Source organism: Syngnathus scovelli, chromosome 8 (genome assembly GCF_024217435.2).
Source record: "Syngnathus scovelli strain Florida chromosome 8, RoL_Ssco_1.2, whole genome shotgun sequence".
Classification (NCBI taxonomy): Eukaryota; Metazoa; Chordata; class Actinopteri; order Syngnathiformes; family Syngnathidae; genus Syngnathus; species Syngnathus scovelli.
The window spans coordinates 8802406-8826437 of NC_090854.1; the positions used below are offsets into that span (position 1 = coordinate 8802406).

Sequence of the window (24032 nt, forward strand, 5' to 3'; positions counted from 1 at the left end):
AGAATTGTCTTTAATTTATACATGCATTTGATAAAATACTCAGCCTAACCATTTAGGGTTTAAAATTCATTTTAAGTAGTGTTTTTCAAGTAAAAAATATCAATTGATATTAACACCTTACATTTGTCTGAAATAAAATAAACTGGAGCACATGAAAATTTAAATAAAAGAAAATTTTGAAAATAGTGTTATATAAAAATCAATTTTATTGAGAATTGTATTTAATTTATACATGCATATATTTGTATATATTTTTGTTAGCGTGTTACAATTACAACACGATTTAATCTTTCATGACATTATTCTATCTGATTTTCATGGTATCATTTTACGTATACTATCACAATTTTAATAATTATTAAATCTACCAATCATTTATACTATATTATCAAAATCCGAATTGCACATATACGTCTAAATGAAATGCACTAACACAAAAAATAAAATAACTATAATGCATTAAAATAAAACCATATTGCAAAGATACACCGAGTAATATTCTTCCTGTGCGCTTCCTATTTCTTTGTTTCTTTTTCATACATCAAACTCGCGTGTCCAAGCACCGTGCCCACGCCCACCTCGCCAATCCTCGCGTGTTTCTCTCTCCATGCACGAAGCAAGCCCGTGTATTGTTGTGCTGCGCGAAACGTCAATTTGGCTGCTCTTCTTGTGCACCGAGAAAGGCGCAGCTGCTCATCCAAGAGGGTCAGCGTTATTTCGCTGCTTTCTCTTCTTGATTATACCGAGCCGAGCCCATCAAACCCGCCATAATTACAGTCATTTCACCCTTATTTATTCTAATGCAGTTTCCCATCTCTGGGCTAATTATGAGCAATTTTTCCTTTCTCTCCCTCCTTTGCTCTCTCTCTCCGTCTCTCTGTTTCTCTCTGTTTCTCTCTCTGTTTCTCTCTCTCTCTCTCTCTCTCTGTTTCTCTCTGTTTCTCTCTCTCTCTCTCTCTCTCTCTCTCTCTCTCTCTCTCTCTCTCTCTCTCTCTCTCTCTCTCTCTCTCTTTCCTACCTTTTGCTTTGTGGGTCCCTCGAAGAATCTTTTAAGCGCCGATCGACAGTGATAGAGCCTTGAAATAAATTCTGGTGTAAAATAGAGGAGGGGGAAATGTAGGTGAGCTGCCATATATGCAAGCGGGGTCTTGGCTGGCTGTTTTGGACGTGCAGTGCAAATTGCTTGCAGGTGCAGACTGCATGCAAGCTTGTCAATGCAAGGAGAAGCTTCAATTTGGTATGATATGCATGCAATATACATAATATACATGGCAACCTATCGTAAATAAAAACGCATTAAAATCTCAAAATGCATGATAGGAAAATGTATAACCCACCTTTAAGCTTTTAAGGATGAATAAGCATCCAATAGTTCCCCAAAGCGCTTAAATTCCAATTTCAGCTCAAAAATAGAAATAAGGGGAAAAAAATCCGTCCCCCGTGCATGTTGTGCTCCAGAGATCCAAATATGACTGGGAAATCTCCTGCTTTATTTCCCCTTTTTATAGCAGATGGGGAGAAAAATGCCGATTATTAGCATAAATGTTTACTCCTCATTACGCTGATGACATTGTGCACTCGAGGTCTCTGTAATCTTTGGGTGTGGGGTGGGGGTGGGGGGGGAATTATGAGTAATTTTTGCCGCTGCAAATTTAAAGCAGCAGTTATCCCGCAATTCAGGCTAATTCTGATCTAATTATACTTGAGTCAAGTTACTCTTTGGGCTGAAAACTATATGCATTGATAGTTGCCATTTATTGTGTACATGCAAGTTGGACAATGTTGATGCTCGAGACTGTCTTGGGTAAAAATGACACCCCGTATTAGGAGGCCTGAAATGGTGCCGAATTATGGGAGTAATTGCAGGTTTTCATAATGAGTGGAATTACAGCACAGTGCGAGGACAAATAAGGAAACCGGGAGTGCATGTGGCATTTACAAGTTGCACTTTCAAAAGGGGATGCTCGCTGCATGCAAGCCACAAAATTGGGCATCAAAAATAATGAGGCTCAGTTGTTATTATTTTTTAGGGGCTGTTAGAGTGGGAATAATTTAGGTCAATATCACAACAAAATGTCTGTAGTGGTTAAATGATGCACGTTCACATTTTGTAAAGTGATTTGATGAAACAAGTGATATTCTATTTTCATAATCATATTGACGTTATATTGAAATTTCCATCTATCCATCCATCCATGTCTGTATCTAAACTAAATATCTTATCTAAATGCTTAAATATGTCTTAAAGGCAATATTGGGTTATTGATTTATGGTTTTCTTTGTTATTTTTGTCAATAATATATTGGCACCAATCACTGTAGGCCCTAACACGCTTAACTGTGTGTGTGTGTGTGTGTGTGTGTGTGTGTGTGTGCGTGCGTGCGTGCGTGCGTGCGTGCGTGCGTGCGTGTGTGTGTGTGTGTGCGTGCGTGTGTGTGTGTACAAAACCTTTACTATTTATGTCAGTATAAATAGCAGCAGAACTTTACATGGAAAAGGAGAATGAAGCATTCACGGGAAACATGTTTATTTAAATAACCATATGAAGCACTGTAAAAAAAACAAATAAATAAGACAAAAACACAATTAAGTTTGATCCAAGTCAATCAGATGAAGGACAATCAGTAGCTTGCGGTGGAAAACGGATGTTTGTACCAATCGCCTTTAAAAATAAAAGTCATGAGCGATCAAAAAGTAATATTTACACAAACGTGGAGATATACAGCTCTACAAGATTATTATTGTGTTTTGTGTTTCCAAATACATATCAGATCTTTTTTTTTTTTTGCAGACAATGAAAACCGGTCCAAAAAGATTCTTATTTTTTTGGGCTCTTTTTCCCCACAACTAAATATCACACAAGATGAGGTCAAGTCGAAAAAGGCACGATACAGTTGACCTTTGCTACATCACTGACGGGCAAGGTTGGAATTTGGCAACATGATAATCAACAAACGGCATGTTAAAAAATAACAAGTCGAGCATAAAAGTGGTCCATTCATTCATTCATTTACCCCTGGACATAAACAAAATAAATAAATAGAAAAATAACCGCCAAAATGTGGGTCAATGTGGCGAACGTCCACAGTTTTCCTTCCGCGCGTAAAAGTAGGACCCACTCAGACGTCCAGAAATGAATGCGCGCGTATATTTTTCAACACCAGCGTCACCGGTTGTTTATTTTCTTCAGAATATTGTCCCGGCAGTGATGGCCGGGTTGTGGTGTAGCAGAGCGGGCTGCAGGTGGCTCATCGAGTTCGTGTTGGAGTACCACGAGTAATTGGCCAAAAAAGAGGACGACGAAGAAGAGGAAGAGGAGGAGGAGGGGGCACTGCTGCTGCCGCTGTTGGGCGGACTGTTGCCATTCGGAGGTAACGTGGAGTTACTCATGCCTTGAGTCTGTGGAAAGTCCCATGCGCTGGGCGGGGAGGTGCACGGCGGCGACTCGCTGGCGGGGACGTGCTGCTCGGGTGCGATTTCGCCGTTTTTCCACAGCTTCTTGAACTTGGAACGACGGTTCTGGAACCAAATTTTCACCTATGGAGTAGATGACACGTTATTGCTGCACTGGTTCCGCTCTCCATGGGGATGTGGCGTGTTTTTTTTTTTTTATGGTCACCTGTGTCTGCGTGAGGCCCAGGGAGGCAGCCAGCTCGGCCCGCTCGGGCAGCGCCAAGTACTGCGTTTTTTGGAAGCGCCTTTGGAGCGCGGCCAGTTGGAAGCTGGAATAAATGGTTCGAGGTTTCCTGACCTTCTTTGGTTTTCCATTCACCATTCTGATTTCTGGCTCGCTCTCTTCTTTTTCTGCGGGAGGACATTGGAATGTTGTTTGAGGTTTTGGCTCTGGGTCCGTAATTTGGATTCGGGGGAGTATCACTTTTGTTTTTACTATATTGCCGTGTGCGTGCAAGTTATAATTTGACATTGAACATTGTCTTTTAACACAAACCTATTTTTGTTACTTTATTACAATGGGCGTGTGCATGCAGGACTTTCCACCGAATATTTTTGTGGCTATATATTTTTTTCTTTATGGGTGTGCGTGCAAGTATTTTCCACTGAATATTTTGCGTGGACTGAATCAACCCCCCCCCCCCCCCCCGTTATATTACTACATATAAGCATGAGATAAAATAAAGCAATACATGTTAGAAAATGGTGAAATTTACACCGTTTCAGCAACTTGTGGATACAAGAAATAAAGGTAGCATGTAGAAGAAAACAAAAATGTAACCATGCAATGCATGCATGTTGTTTTTTATTCTAATTAAATTTTAATTATTTTATTTTTTTACAGTTCTATAAATTTACGATTAATAACGCAATTTATTTTATTGTTCTATATATCTGTTGGCGCATACACGTTCTAATTTACGACTGAACAGTGTTTTTAAAGCGAAATATCACATTTGTGCATGCAAGTTCAAAATGTGCGTTCTATACATACCCGTTTCGGCAGGAGTGGGTGAGGAGCTTGGTCCAAAACTGCCGTAGGCGCCGTAAGACGAGTTGAAGGTCGCCATGTCGTAAGACTTCGAGTTGTACGGTACCGCACCGGCCCCGCTGCCTTGGTACTGGAAAGAACCGAGTGGTCCAAAGGGCGATCCGCCGCACGAGTGTCCGTGCTGCGGGCTGTTGTAATAGCTGCTGTCCGTAGCCGTGGACACCGGCAAGGTGGGCGACTCCTGCGACTTGTGCAAGCTGTGGTAGTTGGTGGAGGTCATCTGGTTGGAGTGCATATCAGTGCTGAGGTTCTCAAAAACTCCTGTCATTTCGAAATGTGCGCAAAGATGCAAACGCGTCCGGAATCTGGTTGTGCTCTTTGTCGATTGGGGGGAAAAAGCATCCCAGGGTGGGCAAAAAGAGTCTCCCTCCCACGGTGGCCTGTGATTATCTGCCACGGTCCGTGGAAGGAGCGCACTTATGAGAGGGTGGGAGCGCGTCACGCCAACCAATGACGAAAGAGGAACAATACTGACTGCTTCGCGATGCATGACCCCCCCACCCCCCTCTTTTTTATGCCCAGTCCTCTATTTCAGTGATTCGCAAACAAATACGCGACAATATTTCAGTCCTCTTACCGTGTTTTATCAGAAGGAACAGACGAATCTTTGTCTCAAACAATATCACCATATGTTTCTTATAATCCTAGAAATTAATAATCAATGTATTTCTTTATTCCTAACAGTATTTTGTAAGATACTGTTGTGCTCTATTTTAAATTGATACAGTGCTTAAATATAGCGGGATGATTTTTTTAACAGATCTATTGTCACACTCATACCGACAGTCTTAGCAAAAAATAAAAATAGTGATTGTTCTGAAAATTGCGAACTCACACTTCAACACAGCAGTTCAAATTAAAAGGAAGATTAAAAAATGATTAAAATAAAGCTTCCTGTCCTAAATAGTGGACTTACAGTGCCATAGACACATAGAGAATAACTTTATTCAAATCCCCAGGCAGCTGTAAGTCATCAAAATGTGGTTGATTGTCCATAAATGTCAACGTACATTTCGTTGGATGAGATTTGGGTTAGTAATATTTTTTTTTAAATAAAAAAAACAAACACAAACGCTGTTCCATTGCGCTGAACACCGTCGTGTCAATACAGTAGCTCCCTCATGTGGTAGAAAACGGCATTACGCGTGTTTGTCGTTTCAATGTTGACATATACAAAAAATGAGTGACGTTATTAAAATGGCAGACTGTTTTATTATTTTTTAGTAAACAGTTTAATAATAATAATAATAATTTAAAAAAATAATAATAATAGTCATTATATGCCAGGCCCAGTCGTTTCAGTTGTGTAACTCCACAAATTTTAATTTAGAATCTTCTAATGCTCAGAACAAAGCCACAGACCGTTTATGCCCACAAGATGGCAGCAAAGCACATCAGCACGTTGGACTGAATTGCCCTCTTGTTTCACAGCCTTTATTGAGTCAAGGCATATATTACATAGGAAAAAAAATCCTACTGCACAGCACCAAGCAAAAATGTCATAAAAAGTGAATACACAGTTTAATAATGTCTACCTTCAACTGTCCTTTCATTGCTGACAGAGACAAACAGAACAAGAGGAAGTTAACACTGCTGGTTAGCAAACTTAAACACAGAGAATGCTTTCCTGATTTTTCCTCATTTTAGTGGTCCATTGTGCAGTTGTGCGTCTATTAAAATGTTGCAGTAGTTACAGTCTGGGGAACTCTGCGTGAGTCTGCAGCATTGTTTCCTTGAAAAGCTCCAGCTCATTTGGACTGCTCATTAGTAGAGCATGTCTGCTCATTCATTCCGTCTTTCATTCACTAGGGCTGGCATGAGCAACAATTGCCCAGTTCAGTATTTTCCATTGCATTTGGCTTTCAAATATATAGCTTTGTGAGCTAGCATGGTTTTAAAAAAAATCCACCATGTCCCTGAAAGAATCCCAAGCATGCAAATGCTTCCTAAAGATAACAAAGCGAGGAGATGAAAATTCTGCTTCATATGGTGCACCTGCACAATATACTTCTTCCCCCAATCCTCGAGATTCGCGGTCATTATTTCTGTTTTTCCATTATTTGTTTATTGATTGATTAAAATCAACATTGAGCTACAGCAGGTCTTATTATGTTAAAACAAGAGCGGAAGGGTTCTCACTCAGTAAAGCGATTTGATGGTGGTTTCTCTTGGTGAGCTCCTGCTGTGACACTTGGAGCATTCATCTCCATGGCAACACACCCAAATCCTGTTACCACATCGTTTCAGCTTTGAAATACTTTTATAATACGGGCTAAAGGTAAAAGTCAACAGCTTAGTGATTCTTCTATTGTTCTTCATTAGACAGTCAGCAAAATTGCTCCAGTTCATCCGCTCCTTGTAAACATGGAAATGATCCTCCGAGTGTCCCTTGACCTCTTTGTTGGAGAGCTTGCGTATGTTCTGCAGTGCTCCGGACGTGGTTTTTTTTTTTTGTCAGGGAGCTTCCACCAGGGTATTCACCATTGAGCATGTGTTTCCTAACAATCAGTCATGGGGCATTATGCAGTGGGCAGAAGTTATTTTTAGCAACAAAAGCCTGTGAGACAACAACAATTGGAAGGAAGTTGAAGTTAGCTGGACAAGTAGCAAAAGCTTTATTCCATTTTGAGTAGATTACTTTTACCTGAGGTTGGGTTTATTATTTTAATCCAGCAGATTGGGTCAGGTCTTCCCTGACCCAGTTTTGGGTTACCGTATTTGCCGGTGTACAGGTCGACTCGGTGTATAAGTCGACCCCCTAAAATTCGACGGAAATTTACGATTTTATGATATATTCTTTGTATAAGTCGAGCTCAATTGTTGCATTATATTAAACTTCAAAATTCAATATGCGAAATTTATTGACGAAATGTGTTCAAATTCCGGGAGGCCGTGCGCATGCGGCTGTTTATAAGCACCGCGGAGGAGATCGCGGCCGGCGAGCTCGCGCACGCCGCCCGGCACCAACGGGAGGCCGGAAATAGCTCCAAGCCGAGCGGATCGGCACTTTATAAGCACCGCGGAGGAGATCGCGGCCGGCGAGCTCGCGCACGCCGCCCGGCACCAACGGGAGGTCGGAAATAGCTCCAAGCCGAGCGGATCGGCACTTTATAAGCACCGCGGAGGAGATCGCGGCCGGCGAGCTCGCGCACGCTGCCCGGCACCAACGGGAGGCCGGAAATAGCTCCAAGCCGAGCGGATCGGCACTTTATAAGCACCGCGGAGGAGATCGCGGCCGGCGAGCTCGCGCACGCCGCCCGGCACCAACGGGAGGTCGGAAATAGCTCCAAGCCGAGCGGATCGGCACTTTATAAGCACCGCGGAGGAGATCGCGGCCGGCGAGCTCGCGCACGCCGCCCGGCACCAACGGGAGGTCGGAAATAGCTCCAAGCCGAGCGGATCGGCACTTTATAAGCACCGCGGAGGAGATCGCGGCCGGCGAGCTCGCGCACGCCGCCCGGCACCAACGGGAGGCCGGAAATAGCTCCAAGCCGAGCGGATCGGCACTTTATAAGCACCGCGGAGGAGATCGCGGCCGGCGAGCTCGCGCACGCCGCCCGGCACCAACGGGAGGTCGGAAATAGCTCCAAGCCGAGCGGATCGGCACTTTATAAGCACCGCGGAGGAGATCGCGGCCGGCGAGCTCACGCACGCCGCCCGGCACCAACGGGAGGTCGGAAATAGCTCCAAGCCGAGCGGATCGGCACTTTATAAGCACCGCGGAGGAGATCGCGGAGCCTCATTCGACTTCCAGCGGCCGGCGAGCTCGCGCACCCGCCCGGCACATCCGGGAGGCCGTGCGCACGCGCCAAGTGGCCGAAAATAGCCCCCGCCGAGCGGATCGGCTGTTTATAAGCACCGTGGAGGAGATCGCGGAGCCTCATTCGACTTCCAGCGGCCGGCGAGCTCGTGCACCCGCCCGCCACATCCGGGAGGCCGTGCGCACGTGCCAAGTGGCCGAAAATAGCCCCCGCCGAGCGGATCGGCTTTTTATAAGCACCGCGGAGGAGATCGCGGCCGGCGAGCTCGCGCACGCCGCCCGGCACCAACGGGAGGTCGGAAATAGCTCCAAGCCGAGCGGATCGGCACTTTATAAGCACCGCGGAGGAGATCGCGGCCGGCGAGCTCGCGCACGCCGCCCGGCACCAACGGGAGGCCGGAAATAGCTCCAAGCCGAGCGGATCGGCACTTTATAAGCACCGCGCAGGAGATCGCGGCGCCTCATTGGACTTCCAGCGGGCCGCGCACTCGCGCACGCCGCCCGGTTCAAATTTTCTAAGTGCAACGCACAATGAGATGCATGAGAAACGGCCTTGGTTACCATCACATTTGAAGCGATGAATACGACGTTAAATTTTATGACTCGGTGTATAAGTCGAGGTCGATTTTTTTCGGTCGATTTTGGATCGAAAAAGGTCGACCAATACACCGGCAAATACGGTAGCTATTTCACCCAGTTTGGGTTACTTTTAAGCAGCCATTTTAAGTGTATCTTTGAAAATTAGATTTTTAATAAGATGGTGATCTGGGAATGTACTTTTCGCTCTAACAAAGTGCCACTTCACTTTACAGGAACAATAAAAGGATCCCCCCCCCAGATCCCTGTGTCATCTGCCCGGCCTGAGAAAGAATTTCATGAGGTCTGCGAGGTCCTGTTCCATCCATTGTTGAGTTGGCGGGATGGCACGACCCCCTCCGCTCCATAAAATGGCAGGCAAGCCTTTGTGTGTGTGTGTTTGTGTGTGTGTGTGTTCTGATTTAGTGCGGATGGTCTCCCAACAAAGGAGAGCAGCGCTGTCACAACAGGAGCGGGATCAGCTGCTAGCAAAGCGTCATTTAACGCTACACTTCACACGCTTGCTAAGCCACGTACAACCGACATCTCAGGCTGATGATGAGCTCAGCATTCACATGCTGGGAGGAGTCTATTTGCTGGATAGACCTGGGTGTGTCAATTCTAGCTTGACTTTAGTGTCGTTTGACCTAAATCTAAAACTGACTTTTTGGCCCTGACCATTTATGCTTTGTTTGCCTTTTTGTTTTATTTAAATGAAAAAATGATGACTTAGCCCCACATTAGCCATCCATCCTTGAAAGCCATATTTGAAAATGTGTTTCATAGACACAGCACAGGCCACACAGAGACTTAAGAAGGGTTCACTTGATTCCAACAAACGAGCAGCTAATTGAAGAAGAAAGCTCTCGCCACCTGCAAACGGGTCACCTGATCAACCATCGATCATCCCCTCACCCCCCTGACCCGCACAATAGAACCCTCCCAAGCCAGCTCCTGTTACGCCGACCGCCTTGGGACAGAAAGCGCATGAAAGTGTTCTTTTGTGCACTGGCTTGATCTCAGGTAAAGGCACTTACACGCCTCTTTGGTCACAAACACACAAAGGCACTGGGGGGGGACAACAAAAACAGCTCAGTGGGTTTCAGTGCAATCATCCACTAACTAGTCAGAACACTAAACAGTTATGTACTGAGCTACAACAGAATGCACCCATCGAATCCTCATTTTATATTTTTTACATTTCTGAGCAGCCAAATAGACATGTCTGACCCCCTCCTTTAAATTTTTGTCTCCGTCTTTGAAAATTCCTAAACAGATTTTTATCTCCAGCGACTCACTCACGCACAAAGTGGTCCCACAATCAGATCATGGCATGGTTGAAGCTTGTGATGTGTTTAAGTGTGATGCATCGATGAGCAAATGCGACTTAACAAGAGATGCCATTCACACATTTCACACGAGAGTCATTTGCCACAATTAGGGATGTGGTTCGACTCCTACTGACACACACACATTCACACGCATAGTGACAATAGCCACTTTGTGCAATGTCATGGCCTGGCTTGCTTAAACTTCTCGTTGCCATCCAATTTGAGCAGACAAACTAAAAACCTCTGCAGGCCGCGTAAGAGTTAAGATCAATGGTACCAAAATCTGTTTCGTTAAACGGTGTAACACTACAGGCGCCTTGGTGACTATTAATGACTTTTTAATCAGGATGGCAGGTGCTAGCATGTTCATAATTGATGCCTTTTCCCTCTGTCTGATGATTATCGCATCAATAATGCAGCAGTTCAAATCAGTTCCGCTAACCTGCGTTTACAGTGCGCCACTTCAATCACAAGCACTTTCAAATGTTTGCTTTACTCAATGCAACTGCTTCTCTCATCGTTTGGTGTCAAATGGAGATGTTTATTTGTACAGCTGAGTTGACCTCTGCCTGTTTTACCCTTAAAATGTAATTATGTGACTTTTCAGATTCTTTTGCATTTTCCACTAAGATTTTTCATTGTGTTTTTCATTTGAACCATCTTTTTGTTGGCTTTATGCAGTCCGCAAAAGACAGATATACAATGTAACAGCTGAACAAAATGATCAAATAAATCGAGCCTTGCTGTCACACCTCCCTAGCACCTCATAAACGTAACACTGAGGAAAACAAAGCAGAGTGTTAAAACAAACAGAAAAGCAAATAAAATAAAACATAGAACGTGATCTTAACATACAATGTTACATTCATCTATACTGATGTAAATAAATGAAGTGCCAGGCTGCTTAAAATAATTTGTAAAATAATGATTTTATGTAAATAACATAAATGCGCATTAATAAGTATAACCGAGTTTTTGAGCATTTAAAAAAATGTACGTCTACTTTTGAAAGAAAAATTCTGAAAATGGCTGCTAGCTCACAGGGATTCAATGTGATTTTATTTTGTTATTTATTCATGACAAAAAATAATTACATCTGCTCTATCTTTTTTTGTTGTCATACCACTGTTTGACCAAAGAGAGCGCTCCACCCCGAGTCCAATCAACCGGCTTCCAGTTTCTCAGTGGCGGCTGAGCAGAGCGCACTGGAGCGATTGCGTTTCTGCAACTTTGCACCCAAAACTCGCACCGGGATGCTGCCGCGAGGGGAATTTTGCCTGACACTTTTCTACCTTTTGAACGCACCTCTTCTGCAGGCCTTCAACCTGGACACCAACTATGTGATCAGGAAAGACGGCGAGCCTGGGAGTCTGTTCGGATTCTCTCTCGCCATGCACCGGCAGCTCAACCCAGACAAACGAATGTGAGTCTCTGCAATTTTATATTTCCCTTATGTAACATTGCAACAGAATGAATATGCATATTTTCCCCTTTAAAACTATGATTGAAGTTTTTGTTGTAGCCTAAAAAGTACTTTCCATTTTGTGTGAGTTTTATTGTGATGTATGCATGAGGCGCATTGCAGGCCAAAGACAAGTGAATAAACAATGGTGACAAGTGTCATGCAAATGTGCTGTAAGGTCAAGCCGGGTGGCCTCTGGAAAAAGAGCTCCACATGTGGCTTGATTGTTTAATTGAAATGTTGGAGAATAAGTTGATTAATCTTGTAAAATGCTTCCTTGTTGCGGTTATGTTCAGAACTAGTCTGTCTAAGCTAGTGGCAAGTTGGTACCTGTTTTTATTTTTTCAAATTGACATCTCAAGACAATGTGACGCCATCTAGTGGTTGATAGTGGAATTACACCTGATACAATCGGACTGAAATAGGGTTGTTCATGGAAGAAAAAAAATAATCAATACTGCAACTCCCTTCTCACTGGAATCACTGCTCACTCACTCCATAGACTTCAACTTGTCCAAAACTCTGCTGCCCGCCTCCTTACCCACACCCGGTCCTGTGAGCGCATCACTCCTGTTCTCCACTCACTTCACTGGCTCACCATTAAGGAGCGTATTGTCTTCAAGATACTCCTCCTCACCTTCAAAGCCCTTCACCACTTGGCTCCCACTTACCTATCCGACCTCCTTGTCCCCTACTTCCCCAACCGTCCCCTCCGATCCTCCAATACTTCACGTCTGACAGTCCCAAAATCTAAACTCTAATCCTTCGGCGACAGAGCCTTCTCCTGCACATCACCCCAACTCTGGAACTCTCTCCTCAGTCTGTCTGTGACTCACCCACACTCCCCATATTTAAGTCCTGTCTAAAAACTTACCACTTCTCTCAAGCCTATGACCTCCCCTACACATAACTGGGTTTCCTCCTCTTAACTTGATCCCATTGTCTCTTCCCCGTCCCCCTCCCCTCCTGTATGTCTTTGCCTTGTTCCCTGTAAGCGTCTTTGGGTTTTTGAAACGCGCCATACAAATTTAATGAATGATTTAAATTTAATAACTTATTACTAACAAATCATACAGTATTTGGGGTGTATTTAGGCCACCCATTTTCATTTGTATTCTCAAGTGTCTAGAAGACAATAAGGAGTTGTAAATTGTTCTCTGGTTGCTGAAACCTCTAAGCCAAGCCTGAGGTAGCAGTTTAAATTCTGCCAAACCTGATTTGAGGGACTATTATCATGACTTCAGCTTTCTCTTGCAGAACCTTGAGGGTTCGAGAAGGCGTGTCAGCGTGTCGAAGCTTGCGTCCGGCTTGAGGCTGCACGCCTGTTGACCCCGCAGCAGCGTGAGCGGCTAGAACGACAAGCCCTGATAACGACAGGCACTGAGATTTCACAGAGATTACTACAACCTGTGGAATTTTATCTCCGCTGATGTTGTGACTGCGGGTGGGCAACAGCAGCTCACGCTGGGTGCAAACATTGGGATACTTTTTTTTTTTTTTTTTTTATAATCCTTCATTGAGCCAAAGCACCCGTGGATTCGAACAACCTCACAGCACATACTAAACAAAAATAGGAATGAATTGAACATGAGTGTCAATGATTTTTTTTTTTTTTTTGTCTATATGTGCGATAGACTAGTTCACCCATAACCGGATGACTTCAGGTGACTAAAAATGAAGTGTTGAACTCTTCACTGTTGCTTCCGTGATGTCAGCGCGGTGCTTCACAGCTGGAAGTAGTTGCTTGTTCCCTTAGCTGGCTCAATGAGCTTTCACTTGACTTGTCGGGCTAATTAGCCGCCGAGTCACATGAGCTCATGAATGCGGGCTGGAATCCAATCGAAAGATTTTGTAAATAGAGAAAGGAGGCAAAATTGATCAAATTTGTCTGTTTTGCTTGTCATTTCAAAAGGAGGCCTAATCACTGGATATTGTTTTATTGTGAAGAGTGTTGTTTCAAAGCTGTGCTCTTTAATGAACATATGTGCGGTCAAGTTTGTTATGAGTAAGAGCAGCTTCATTAACGTGCACAGCTTTTCCGCTGCAGCACAAAAGGAGTGCAATCATTGTTTGAAGCGACTGGCACCTCGACCGCAATGACAGACCAAACATAGCTCAGCCTCACATGTTTTTGATAACAAAATGAAGCTTGTAGAAAAAGAAAAAAAACACTGCCCCTGCTGTTTCTTTTTTTTTTCTTTGCAAAGGCAGATTTGAGGTCACCAAAAAAAGATACATGCATTCATTTGGTGGAGCAAAGCACTGCTTCACTGACAAACCAGAAGGCAGTGTTGCATGCTAATGTCAATATTAGCCCACAGTCACTTGCTAAATTCTACAACTTTTCCCAGCGGCTCTGCTTTACAATTCTAACACTGATGTGCTTTTCCTCATCTTGTATCGCTGTTGAGTAAGCTAGCGTGGACACCCCGAGATCTTTTCAATATTATGCAAATGTCTAATAGAATTCTCCTTGTATGACATCACATGCTGCTGAAATGTCAACTTAGTAAAAAAGCTCCTGTTTATATTTGCGCAGCGTCACTGGCCTTTTGTTTGCAATTTGCTCTTACATCTCAGCGTCAGACCTCCCCCAGGCCCTGTTGGGCAACTGGTCTAGAAGATCTGTAGAATCTCAAAAAATCATCCAAAGAGAGGAGTCCAAAAGCTAGACAGGATTTCCTTTCTGTCCCGTAAGGAAATTCCGGGCAGTGCCCAAGAAACTTTCACATACTTCTTGACTTTTTATCGTCACAGATATCAAGGAGCTGCTCTTGTCAAAAATCCTCCTGCATGTTATTTTTCTGTATTGCTTATACAGCACAGCTGTGTTTCTGTTTTGCTGTCCTGTGACATTGTTTGGCCAATTCTCAAGGTCATGAAAGATAAGGTTTGCCCTCAAAACTATTCTGTCAAATTCATTCTGTGTTGTTTTGGTTTGATGGCTGGAATTCGAACTGACTTAAAGTGACACAAACATTTTTTCTCAGGTTGTTGATCGGTGCCCCCCGAGCTAGAGCCTTGGGGAAACAGAACGCCAACATCACTGGAGGACTCTACAAATGTGATATTAACTACTCTCACGATTGTGAACGAATTTTATTTGACAGTGAAGGTAAGAATTTTTCCACATCCCGCCCAATCTCATCTGGAGGAAACCCAGCGATGTTTAGATGATTAGAGTTTCTATTGTGCATTTGCGTTCATGCCGTGGCGTTGTCTTTGTCTAAATTTTGAAAGAGGATATCCGAGTTGAGAACAAGGAGAACCAGTGGATGGGGGTCACGGTACAGAGTCAAGGGCCTGGCGGGAAAATTGTGGTAAGTGTTTAAATAAAAAAGCCTCACGAAAGACCTTCTGGAATGAATTAAACAAAAGCAAAAATCTTGTCATCGCTTCAGACGTGCGCTCATCGCTACCAGAAGCGTTTGTTTGTGAACACGGCCCAAGAGGCCCGTGACATCACAGGCCGTTGCTACGTCCTGAGCCAAGACCTGACAATTGATGAGTCGTCGGACGAGGACGGCGGCAGCTGGAATTTCTGCGAGGGCAGGGCCAGGGGACACGAGATGTTCGGGTCGTGTCAGCAGGGTCTGGCCGCCACTTTCACCAAAGACTACCATTATCTGGTTTTTGGAGCACCTGGAGCATACAACTGGAAAGGTCTCGACACCTTTAATGGTCCGTTGGGTGCCTGTGATTAAGTATTTTTTTTTCCGTCAGGCATTGTACGTGTAGAGCAAAAAAACAACACCCTTTTAGAGATGGGCGTGTACGACGACGGCCCTTATGAAGTCGGCGACGAGCACGCCTTGAACCCAGAGCTCGTCCCCGTGCCAGCCAATAGCTACCTAGGTGAGACGCAAAAAAATACATCGAATTTTCTACGTTCATCTGATTGATCGAGATTGGTTGAAACGAGGAACCTGTCGTGAGGTCATTGGCTTACCTCGCCGTTAATTCTCTGATTCGTTTCACGTTTAGGATTCTCTCTGGACTCTGGTCACAGCATCACCAGAGGGCGTGGCCTAACTGTGGTGGCTGGGGCTCCCAGAGCCAATCACAGTGGTGCCGTGCTGCTGCTGAGGAAAGAGAACCACGGCTCGGCCCGACTTACTGTGGACCACACACTGTACGGGCCCGGGCTGGCGTCCTCTTTTGGTTACGATGTGGCCGTAGCGGACTTGAACGGAGACGGGTGTGTTGCATGTCCACATTAATCTGCCGGTATGAAAGTAGGCACCAGGCTACTTTCTGTTTGGTTGCTTAGCAACCAACTATGCCACCGCCGTCGTCACGTCCAAAATGACTAATATGGTATCACTTTGACCCAGTTGGCAGGACATAATCGTTGGAGCGCCCCAGTTCTACATGAAGGACAAAGACGTTGGAGGCGCCGCTTATGTTTACATCAACCAGGCGGGACGATGGCGAGGTGTCGCTCCTGTCCGTCTCAACGGGACCAGAGACTCCATGTTTGGTCTGGCGGTGGAGAACATCGGTGACGTCAACCAAGATGCTTATCAAGGTTATTTAGTGGCGCTGTTGCTTTTTTGTTGCTTTTTAACTCGATTATTGTTGCAATAAATGTTTTCCCGCCTTCAACCAGACATCGCCATCGGGGCACCGTATGATGATGGCGGTACGGGAAAGGTCTACATTTATCACGGATCAGTGCAGGGGATAAACACACGCCCGGCTCAGGTTGGTTTGGTTTATAGATTACACATTACAATCAATTGATCTCATTTTTTCACTCACTTTGTTACGGATATCGACTTTTGTTTTTAATGATGAGGTTTTGACATCGGAGTTACTTCCAGTTGTTTTTGTATTTGATTCCAGATTATTTCCGGCAAAGATTACAACATCCGACTGTTTGGCTATTCTCTGGCAGGCAACATGGACCTGGACAGCAACTCTTATCCAGACCTCGCTGTGGGCTCTCTCTCAGACTCGGCACTCATTTACAGGTTTTTAAACATTACACTGAATTGTCTCGATTACTTATTTTCCACTAAATTAGTTTATTTTAAAAATATTTTTTAAAATAACCCTAATCAAGAGAGAAATAATTTAGGTGAAGCCAGGCGTTAATTTGTTCAAGTATCAGATAATTAATGCACGGCGTCCATGAGTGTGCAATCTACTATTTGATGAAGTATTTTGAAAGCGCTCAATACGTACTGATTGTTGCAATTACATTTCATTCTTTTTCAGAGCAAGACCAGTCATTAGTATCCACCGAGATGTCAAAATCTCCCCACGGGAAATTGACCTAACAATAAAGAACTGTGGAAGCAACATCTGGTAAATATTCATTCATAATGGAAACTCTCTCGAGTGTCATTTCGCAAAAAGTTATTTTCTGTTTTTAGCTTCACTGTGGATGCTTGCTTCAGCTACAAAGCAAATCCGGCATCGTACAGCCCGAGAATAAGTACGTAAATCATTTTTGATTTTATTATCCACATGGAAGCTTTATTTAGTCTAATCTTGAGTCGTCTTCTTCCGCCGCAGTTATCGGCTACTCTGTGGAGGTGGACGGAATTCGCAGGAAACAAGGCTTGTTCTCAAGAGTCGCGTTCTTCAATAAATCCAACTCGGAAACGGAACACCACTTTAACGGCACCTTGGACCTCCGAGGACAAAAGCAGGAAATGTGCATTAAGATAAAAGCCAAGTTAAAGGTAAAAATAAAAATAAAAACGATCATAAAGCATCAACATGTACACAATCTTGAACGCATGTTAGGTACATAAAAAAAACATTAAAAAATTGTTGGGTTTTTTTGCACAGGAGAACATTAAAGATAAGATGCGAAGCATTCCCGTCGAGGTGTCAGCACAAATAGTTGGCACGAAGCGACAAAAGGCAAAGAGCGGCCTCCCGCAGCTGATGCCAATTTTGGACTCTACTCAGTCAAACAACGAAACCATCCAGGTAAAATGACAATACATTTTTATATTAAAGTATGGAAACATTAGTGTCATCATCGTATTTTTCTTTTGTAGGTCAATTTTGTCAAGGAAGGATGCGGAAGTGATCACGTTTGTCGCAGTAACCTGATGATGGACTACAAATTGCTGTACAAGCAAAGCAATCAAGACATTTACTCGCCTTTGCCCATGTGAGTCACAGAAAGAACCTTTTTCAAGTAAAATAAAATAATCTCCCAATGAGGACCCACATTATGGGAAAGCTACCCAGCAGTCGTTCCGATTAAGTGCTTTATCTGCGCTTCGGCAGGAGGGACAACGTGTCTGTGTTTCATCTGACTTACGAGAGGAAGGACTTGGCTTTGCGGCTGACGGTCAGCAACCTGCACGGGGATGACGCCTACGAAGCCAAGCTGACAGGGTCCTTTCCCGACACGCTGTCTTATTCGGGCGTCCGCTCGCATCGCAAAACGGTGAAGCGATCACCGTAATAATAATAATAATAATGAGAATAATAATAATGAGAATAATAATAATGAAAAGAAGAATAATAATAAAAAGAATAATACAAAATAAAATAATGATAATAAAAAATAAAAATAATATTACCACTCCATTCTACTGAAGTGTTTGTAACTTTGCCGTAGATGGACAAGCAGATCATTTGCGTCGCCAATCAAAATGGCTCCCAAGCCGACTGTGAGCTTGGCAACCCGTTTAAGCAAGGCACCGAGGTACAAACTCACACATTACATTCCCTATGCGGCATTCTTGAAAAAAGATGGCCCTTTTTCCCAATAAGGTTACATTTTACATCATCCTGAGCACCGTGGCGATGACTCTGGAGACGACAGAGATCGATATCGACCTGCAGCTCCAAACGTAAGAGCTCACCTGAAGCTCTGCCGTGTTTTGTACATTTTTCCCTGGAGTTAAATTTTTCATTTTTTTCCCCCAACTCAGAACGAGCGTACAAGATTTGGCTAATGTGAGAATCAAAGCCAAAGTGATGGTTGAGTTGCCATTGTCAGTTACTGGGTACGTTTGCGTCCGACAGTAAGAACGTGAACACATCACGAGGAGCTTTGAATTATTTTGCTTGTATCCATCAGGGAAGTCAACCCTCATCGGGTTTCATTTGGAGGAGTCGTGAGAGGAGAGAGCGCCATGAAGAGCGAAGAAGAGATCGGCAGTTTAGTCAATTACACCTTCAGAGTACGTTGATGACTCAAGTCCTGCCAGAGTCAAACTAAAATTGTCGTCATTATCAACAGTTTTTTTTTTTTTTGCCCAGATCAACAATTTGTGGGGCGCTTCCGTCAAATCTTCCCTGCACATCCAGTGGCCCAAATCCAATCAAAATGGCAAATGGCTTTTGTACTTGGTGAAAATGAATGCTAAAGAAGGAGCGCGTGACATCGTTTGTACACCAGAGTCCGAGATCAACCCTTTAAAGCACATCCAGGTAGAATTGAACACAAAGGATATTAAAGTAATCGCTTCTTTGCTAATTCGTGAAAATGAATGTGCTTTCAGGAGAACTCTGCATTCAGGACAAAGCGGGAAATTGCACCGAAAAAAACAAAAAGCAAGACTTGGCCACTGTCAGGAAAAAATAAGATTTTGGTGAGCATTTTTTGCAGGGTAAAATTGATGCACATAGCACAAAAAAAGCTTGGTTTGCTTTAAAGTGGAACTCCTGTCATAAATGTTGAAACGTACTCTTTTCTTTTAAGGCGTGTGGGAAAGATTTGCTGTGTGTGGTGCTCAAGTGTCCCTTGCATGGACTCGACGGGTCCACTGTGGAACTCCGAGCTCGTCTGTGGAACTCAACCTTTCTGGAGGTGACCTTAACTATTTTTTTCAGTTTGTGGTGGAGATCGAGGGAGTGATGCACAAAATAGTTTCCCATAATTTGCTTAATGCTAGCTTGGTTACTTTCCAGCCCTGATGAAATCACCCTCATCTGGTTTTGTCTTCACTCAGGATTACACTTCTCTGTCATCCTTGGATATTATTGTGAAGGCTTCGCTGGTGCTCCACAACCGAGCCACAAACATGATTCTGAAAACTCCTGACACCGAAGTAAGGCGCAGAAGTTGACGTTGATGACGTTGTGGCGGACTCCAATCGTACATTTCACATGTTATGGCAGGTGACGCTCATGGTGTTCCCAGAGAGCGCAGTGGCCCAGTACGGTGGCGTTCCCTGGTGGATTATCGTGGTAGCTGTTCTGGCAGGAATCTTGATTTTGGCTTTATTGGTCTGTCTGCTTTGGAAGGTGAGTGGGAGGCGTGACAATAAACATTTAGTCCAATTGGCTAATAGGGATGCACTGGCCAATGAAAAAGGGTATTGTTCATTTTTGAGCAAAGAAAATGAAATGTGATATATTGTGATTGTTGACTGATCACCCTCACCCCCCCCCCCCCCCCCATTCCCCTCAGTGTGGTTTCTTCAAGAGAGCAACCAAAGAGCAGTACGATGCGGCCTATCACAAGGCCGAGATCCATGTTCAGCCTTCTGACAAAGACAAGCTCTCAGCTGAGGCCTGATTTTATGCTCTGAAAAGGTTCTAAAATAAGCACAAGAAAAAAAAAAAGCTCAGGCATGCGCAGCGACTAATGAACTCACCTCAGCAGCTTTAGGCTTGAAAGCGTTTATCCTCTGCGAAGAAACAACATTTTCTAGATTGCACTGATATAAATCTTGGGTCAGCTCTGCCCAGATTTAACCTGACACACATTGCACACAACCAAAACAAATTGCTCTTGTGGCGACTTGAGTCACAAGATTGTCGTTGTTGTGGAATTGTGTCCTCTGCAGGTGCTTTAGCTGACATCGCCTTGGCTTTTGGAAACGTGCAATGAACCGCAAAAAGCATGCTTAACATTCTTCTGCCCAGCCAGTGCAACTCTTACATGTTTGTTGTCTACTTTTTTTTTTAATCATGTTTCTGTCCATCCAGTGTGGCTTCTTCAAACGCGCCAAGCAGGAGGACACCGTCCCCCAATATCACGCTGTGCGCATCCGGAAGGATTCTCCTCACTATGAAGACGGCAAAGTCAAACCGGATCTTTTTGAGAAGAAGCCTTGGATGACGACGTGGGTCGACAATGAAAGTTACTCTTGAGCCCTCAGGCTACCAATTAGAGACAACCTCTTGAATTGCACAATCCAATGAAAATCCAATACAAGAGCGGTAAGAACAATTATGCTCTTTGCAAAGGCAGAATTTTTAGTACAGCTTTTGATATTGCCAGTGAAAGACAATCATTTGTGATGTCAACCCGATTTTTCTTCATGTGCTTACCACATGAGACTTGAGTCTTTCTACACTGTATAGAAGATTTTTGTACATGTATCTTTTGTATATATTTTCTGCACAATGTATATTTATTTTTTTGGATAAATCATGTATGATAGAGCCAAAGATGTCCAGTTTTAAATGTGAACTAGACTTAAGTGCATTTAAAAATGAATTACTGATGTGACGTAGTGGTACTCTCATTGAAGCCTTGCTGAATTTAAAAAATTATCCACAAATGGCACAGCTGACTGTTGTATTTGAGGACTTTTGTAGTTTTTTTTTTTTTTTAGAACAGCAATCATACCCACAGTTGACTCGCTCTGAATAAATGTGATTTTATATTTTTAAGGTAGTATGGTCACTGAAAAAATATTTTTGTGTGTGAATCTAACAGGGCATAGCTAAATGTCCTGAATTAGATTATTCAGGAATGTTAAATTGTGAACTGGAATAAATAGTCTTAAAAATTGGAGTGACAAAGTTGCAGTTCTCTTGTGATTGAATTTTTGTTATTTTATTTTATTCATCCAAAAATATTTTAAAACATGTATTCAATATTTTGGACATTAACTTGGAACAAATTTTCTGTTGTATAAAAAAAATGTTGAAAATAATGCATCCTGGTTGACAGCTGACAAAAAATTAAAGAGCAATAATGATGACTGCCTACAAAGACAAAAGTATTTTGTCAATAAACACTAAAAAGTGTGTGTGTGCTCAGTCAAAGGTTAACCGGAAGGGCTTCTCCTGCTCCTTGCGTTGGTTGTCACACAATTTGGACACCTCCTCCACTCGTCTCTGCAGGAGAATGGAATTTTGGTCGATCCACTGCAGGGAATCCATGTGGGCGTTGAGGATTTTGCAAATCTGTTGAAGCTGAGGAAATAAAAGTCAGACATTAAGTGTAAGGTCGCAAAATGTTAATTTAATTCATGTGACTTTGATATTTTGTCTTTTAAAGAGTATAATTGGAGAATTCAACAGTTCATATTTGCAAAGTGTAAACGAAATGATCGTGAGCTTTTTGCCGTTCCTGCCTTGGCCACCGGGCGGCAGTATTCCACATGTATACCAGAAATTTTCCATCTCTTTTCAACCCTAGTTAGGAGGACCGCGGTGTACACTTGGCAGCATCTTACCGGGTCGCTGGTGTCGGCAGGACCGCTGGACGTGTTGAGATGCTCGATGATCTCCTTCAGGTCCTGTGACATCCTCTTGAGCTGCGCATCCACGTTCTCCGCGAGCTTGTACGTCCTCTCACGCTCCTCGTCTGCATTTTGCATGTAGATGGTGCCGCTCGGCTCTTTGACAGATTCCTCCAACGGGCACAGCAGATCCTCCAGCTCCTTCTGCTGGGACAGGATGAAGTCCAGCTCCTGGTTGAGCCTTTTCTGGTCCAGCTTCACCTTCTCCATTTCCTTGTGCAGGGACGTGATCTTCTCGCCATTCTCCACCAGCATTCGGTCCCATGCGTTGACTTGAGTGGCCTGCTGGAGGAAGTGTCTGTCTTGATCTTCCAGCTCCAGGCTCCACTTATTCAAGAGGCCCTCCAATTGGGCATAGGTCATCACAGCAGGGGCAGTGGTGGTCGGGAGGGTGGTGGCCACTGTAACTGCAGTCGTGGTGATGACAGGTTTGAGTCCCAGTGAGAAGCTTGATGTGGTGGTTGTAGCCAGGGCGGTGGAGGCGGGCACGGCGGCAGTGGTGGTTACCGCTCCGAGAGGTTTAAGTGTGAATGACACGCCTCCGCCAGCCGTGGTGGTCGTTGCAGTCGGTGCCGCAGCAGGAGTCGGAGTGGCGCCGAAACTAAAACCAGACCCTGTTGCGGGGACTGCAGCTGTTGATGTTGGGGTCGAGAACAGAGATGGAGCCACTGGGGTCACTGCAGGGGGAGCCGGGGTTGGTGAGGGTTTAATCCCCAGGGTGAAACCTCCAGCCTGTGGAGCTGAGGCTATAGTGGTGGAGATGGTTTGGGGACCCAGTGTGAGGTTAGGAGCAGCACTTGACCCAAAAGAGAAGCCACCCCCTAGTGCGCTTGTTGTGGCTGTCGCTGTGGTGACTTGGACCTTGCTTCCACCAAAGCCGAACGCTCCAAATGGGAGACCTCCAGATGCATTTGTCGTGGGTGCCACTGCTGCTGCCGGTTGGGTTGGCACTGGGATCCCAAAGGAGAAGCCTCCCCCTGCAGGCGCAGCAGGCGCAGGCGTAGCCGACGCTGCTGCTACCGGTTGTGTTGGCACTGGGGTCCCAAAGGAGAAGCCTCCCCCTGCAGGCGCACCCGAGGTCAGATTGAAGCCAGACGATGAAACCGCCAGTGAGAGACCTGCAGCCGGGGTTGATTGCGGAGTTGAACCTAGGCTGAAGGTAGTGGCGGTGGGGGTTCCAAATGCGAGGCTCCCACCGGCAGCGGTGCTCTTCGCTGGGGTGCCGAAACTAAAGCCGCCGCCGCCGCCGGTCGGTGCACTACTAGCGGCGGGTTGAGTGGACAAGCCGAAGGAGAAGCTGCCACCGCCGCTGCTTCCGGCGGCTGCGGGAGTGGACGTTGTGGTCAGGCCGAATCCTGTGGCGGGTGCCGCTGGAGCTGTGGTCTTGGCGGTGCCAAAACCAAAGCCCGTGGAAGGCTGTCCGAAGTTGAAGGCGCCACTCATTGTCGCTCACCGGACGATAGCGGCTGACAAAATGGTTCACGCACCTCGCTGCCTTTTTTGGCGGGTCACGGCTGTAACTTACTGGAAAGTTGAGGTCTGCGCTCCCTACACAGCGAAGCTTGTAATAAATAGATCACAGGTCAGTTGTCATTACAATAATGAGCGGCGGTCGCAGACTAATTGCACTTCACAGTCAAAAACGTGGCTCCAACATTCGTTCCATCGTCACACAGTAGGAGCTGTATGCTATTGCTATCGGAAGTGACGACATACACGACTGCTTCCGTTTTCTGTTTCGTCTATGGATGTTCTGTAATTTCTAAAAGCCGTTTGGTCGTGTTTTTTTTAGAACTGCCACGAATTCACCTATTCATGATTTCCCTCTTAATATTTTTCATTTTAAAGGCTACAACTCACGCCCAGTCACTCCACACATTGACCAGCCGATTTGAATCAGCGTTCAATTAAAAGTCTTGAAAAGTGTGATATAAATAAAAATATT

General features: G+C 44.5%; 3 protein-coding genes and 1 long non-coding RNA gene across 5 annotated transcripts; 2 read left to right on the forward strand and 2 right to left on the reverse strand.

The window, feature by feature from the left end:
• Positions 1-1081: 1081 nt before the first annotated feature.
• LOC125973434 (uncharacterized) lies at positions 1082-4003 on the forward strand. The gene is made up of 2 exons (XR_007483148.2): positions 1082-1237; positions 3191-4003. It is a non-coding gene; the product is annotated as an uncharacterized lncRNA (long non-coding RNA).
• On the reverse strand, positions 2511-4910 carry dlx2a (distal-less homeobox 2a). The gene is made up of 3 exons (XM_049727566.2): positions 4448-4910; positions 3620-3804; positions 2511-3537 (listed from the first exon to the last, which is right to left on the reverse strand). The coding sequence occupies exons 1-3, from the start codon at positions 4770-4772 to the stop codon at positions 3187-3189; spliced, it is 861 nt and encodes a 286-aa protein (XP_049583523.1). The 5' UTR covers positions 4773-4910; the 3' UTR covers positions 2511-3186.
• A 6422-nt stretch (positions 4911-11332) lies between these two features.
• On the forward strand, positions 11333-21362 carry itga6a (integrin, alpha 6a). Of its 2 annotated transcripts, XM_049727465.2 has the most exons (26): positions 11333-11594; positions 14624-14748; positions 14874-14953; positions 15035-15296; positions 15357-15488; positions 15618-15831; positions 15968-16161; positions 16243-16337; positions 16479-16606; positions 16854-16943; positions 17012-17073; positions 17154-17323; positions 17433-17576; positions 17648-17763; positions 17883-18045; positions 18220-18306; positions 18375-18454; positions 18536-18610; positions 18685-18787; positions 18867-19037; positions 19109-19198; positions 19309-19416; positions 19559-19657; positions 19728-19853; positions 20020-20144; positions 20541-20688. In XM_049727465.2, exons 1-25 carry the CDS (start codon positions 11425-11427, stop codon positions 20125-20127), a joined length of 3192 nt encoding a protein of 1063 aa, XP_049583422.1. In that variant the 5' UTR covers positions 11333-11424; the 3' UTR covers positions 20128-20144; positions 20541-20688. The 2 variants fall into 2 exon arrangements, with proteins under 2 accessions (XP_049583422.1, XP_049583420.1); XM_049727463.2 differs by lacking the exon at positions 20020-20144 and having other exon boundaries at positions 11334-11594; positions 20541-21362.
• Positions 21363-21369: 7 nt separating this feature from the next.
• Positions 21370-23808, reverse strand: nup62l (nucleoporin 62 like). The gene is made up of 2 exons (XM_049727509.2): positions 22022-23808; positions 21370-21758 (listed from the first exon to the last, which is right to left on the reverse strand). Exons 1-2 carry the CDS (start codon positions 23528-23530, stop codon positions 21600-21602), a joined length of 1668 nt encoding a protein of 555 aa, XP_049583466.1. The 5' UTR covers positions 23531-23808; the 3' UTR covers positions 21370-21599.
• Positions 23809-24032: the final 224 nt, after the last annotated feature.

Coding starts and splice junctions, on each gene's coding strand:
- nup62l (XM_049727509.2), bottom strand. CDS start 23,530: ATGAGTGGCGCCTTCAACTTCGGACAGCCTTCCACGGGCTTTGGTTTT. Junction 21,759..22,021: donor CTGCCGACACCAGCGACCCG/GTAAGATGCTGC, acceptor TTATTTCCTCAG/CTTCAACAGATTTGCAAAAT.
- dlx2a (XM_049727566.2), bottom strand. CDS start 4,772: ATGACAGGAGTTTTTGAGAACCTCAGCACTGATATGCACTCCAACCAG. Junction 3,805..4,447: donor ACCCACTCCTGCCGAAACGG/GTATGTATAGAA, acceptor GTCCTCCCGCAG/AAAAAGAAGAGAGCGAGCCA. Junction 3,538..3,619: donor TGGGCCTCACGCAGACACAG/GTGACCATAAAA, acceptor TCTACTCCATAG/GTGAAAATTTGGTTCCAGAA.
- itga6a (XM_049727463.2), top strand. CDS start 11,425: ATGCTGCCGCGAGGGGAATTTTGCCTGACACTTTTCTACCTTTTGAAC. Junction 17,764..17,882: donor ATTTACTCGCCTTTGCCCAT/GTGAGTCACAGA, acceptor GCGCTTCGGCAG/GAGGGACAACGTGTCTGTGT. Junction 18,611..18,684: donor TTGCCATTGTCAGTTACTGG/GTACGTTTGCGT, acceptor TGTATCCATCAG/GGAAGTCAACCCTCATCGGG.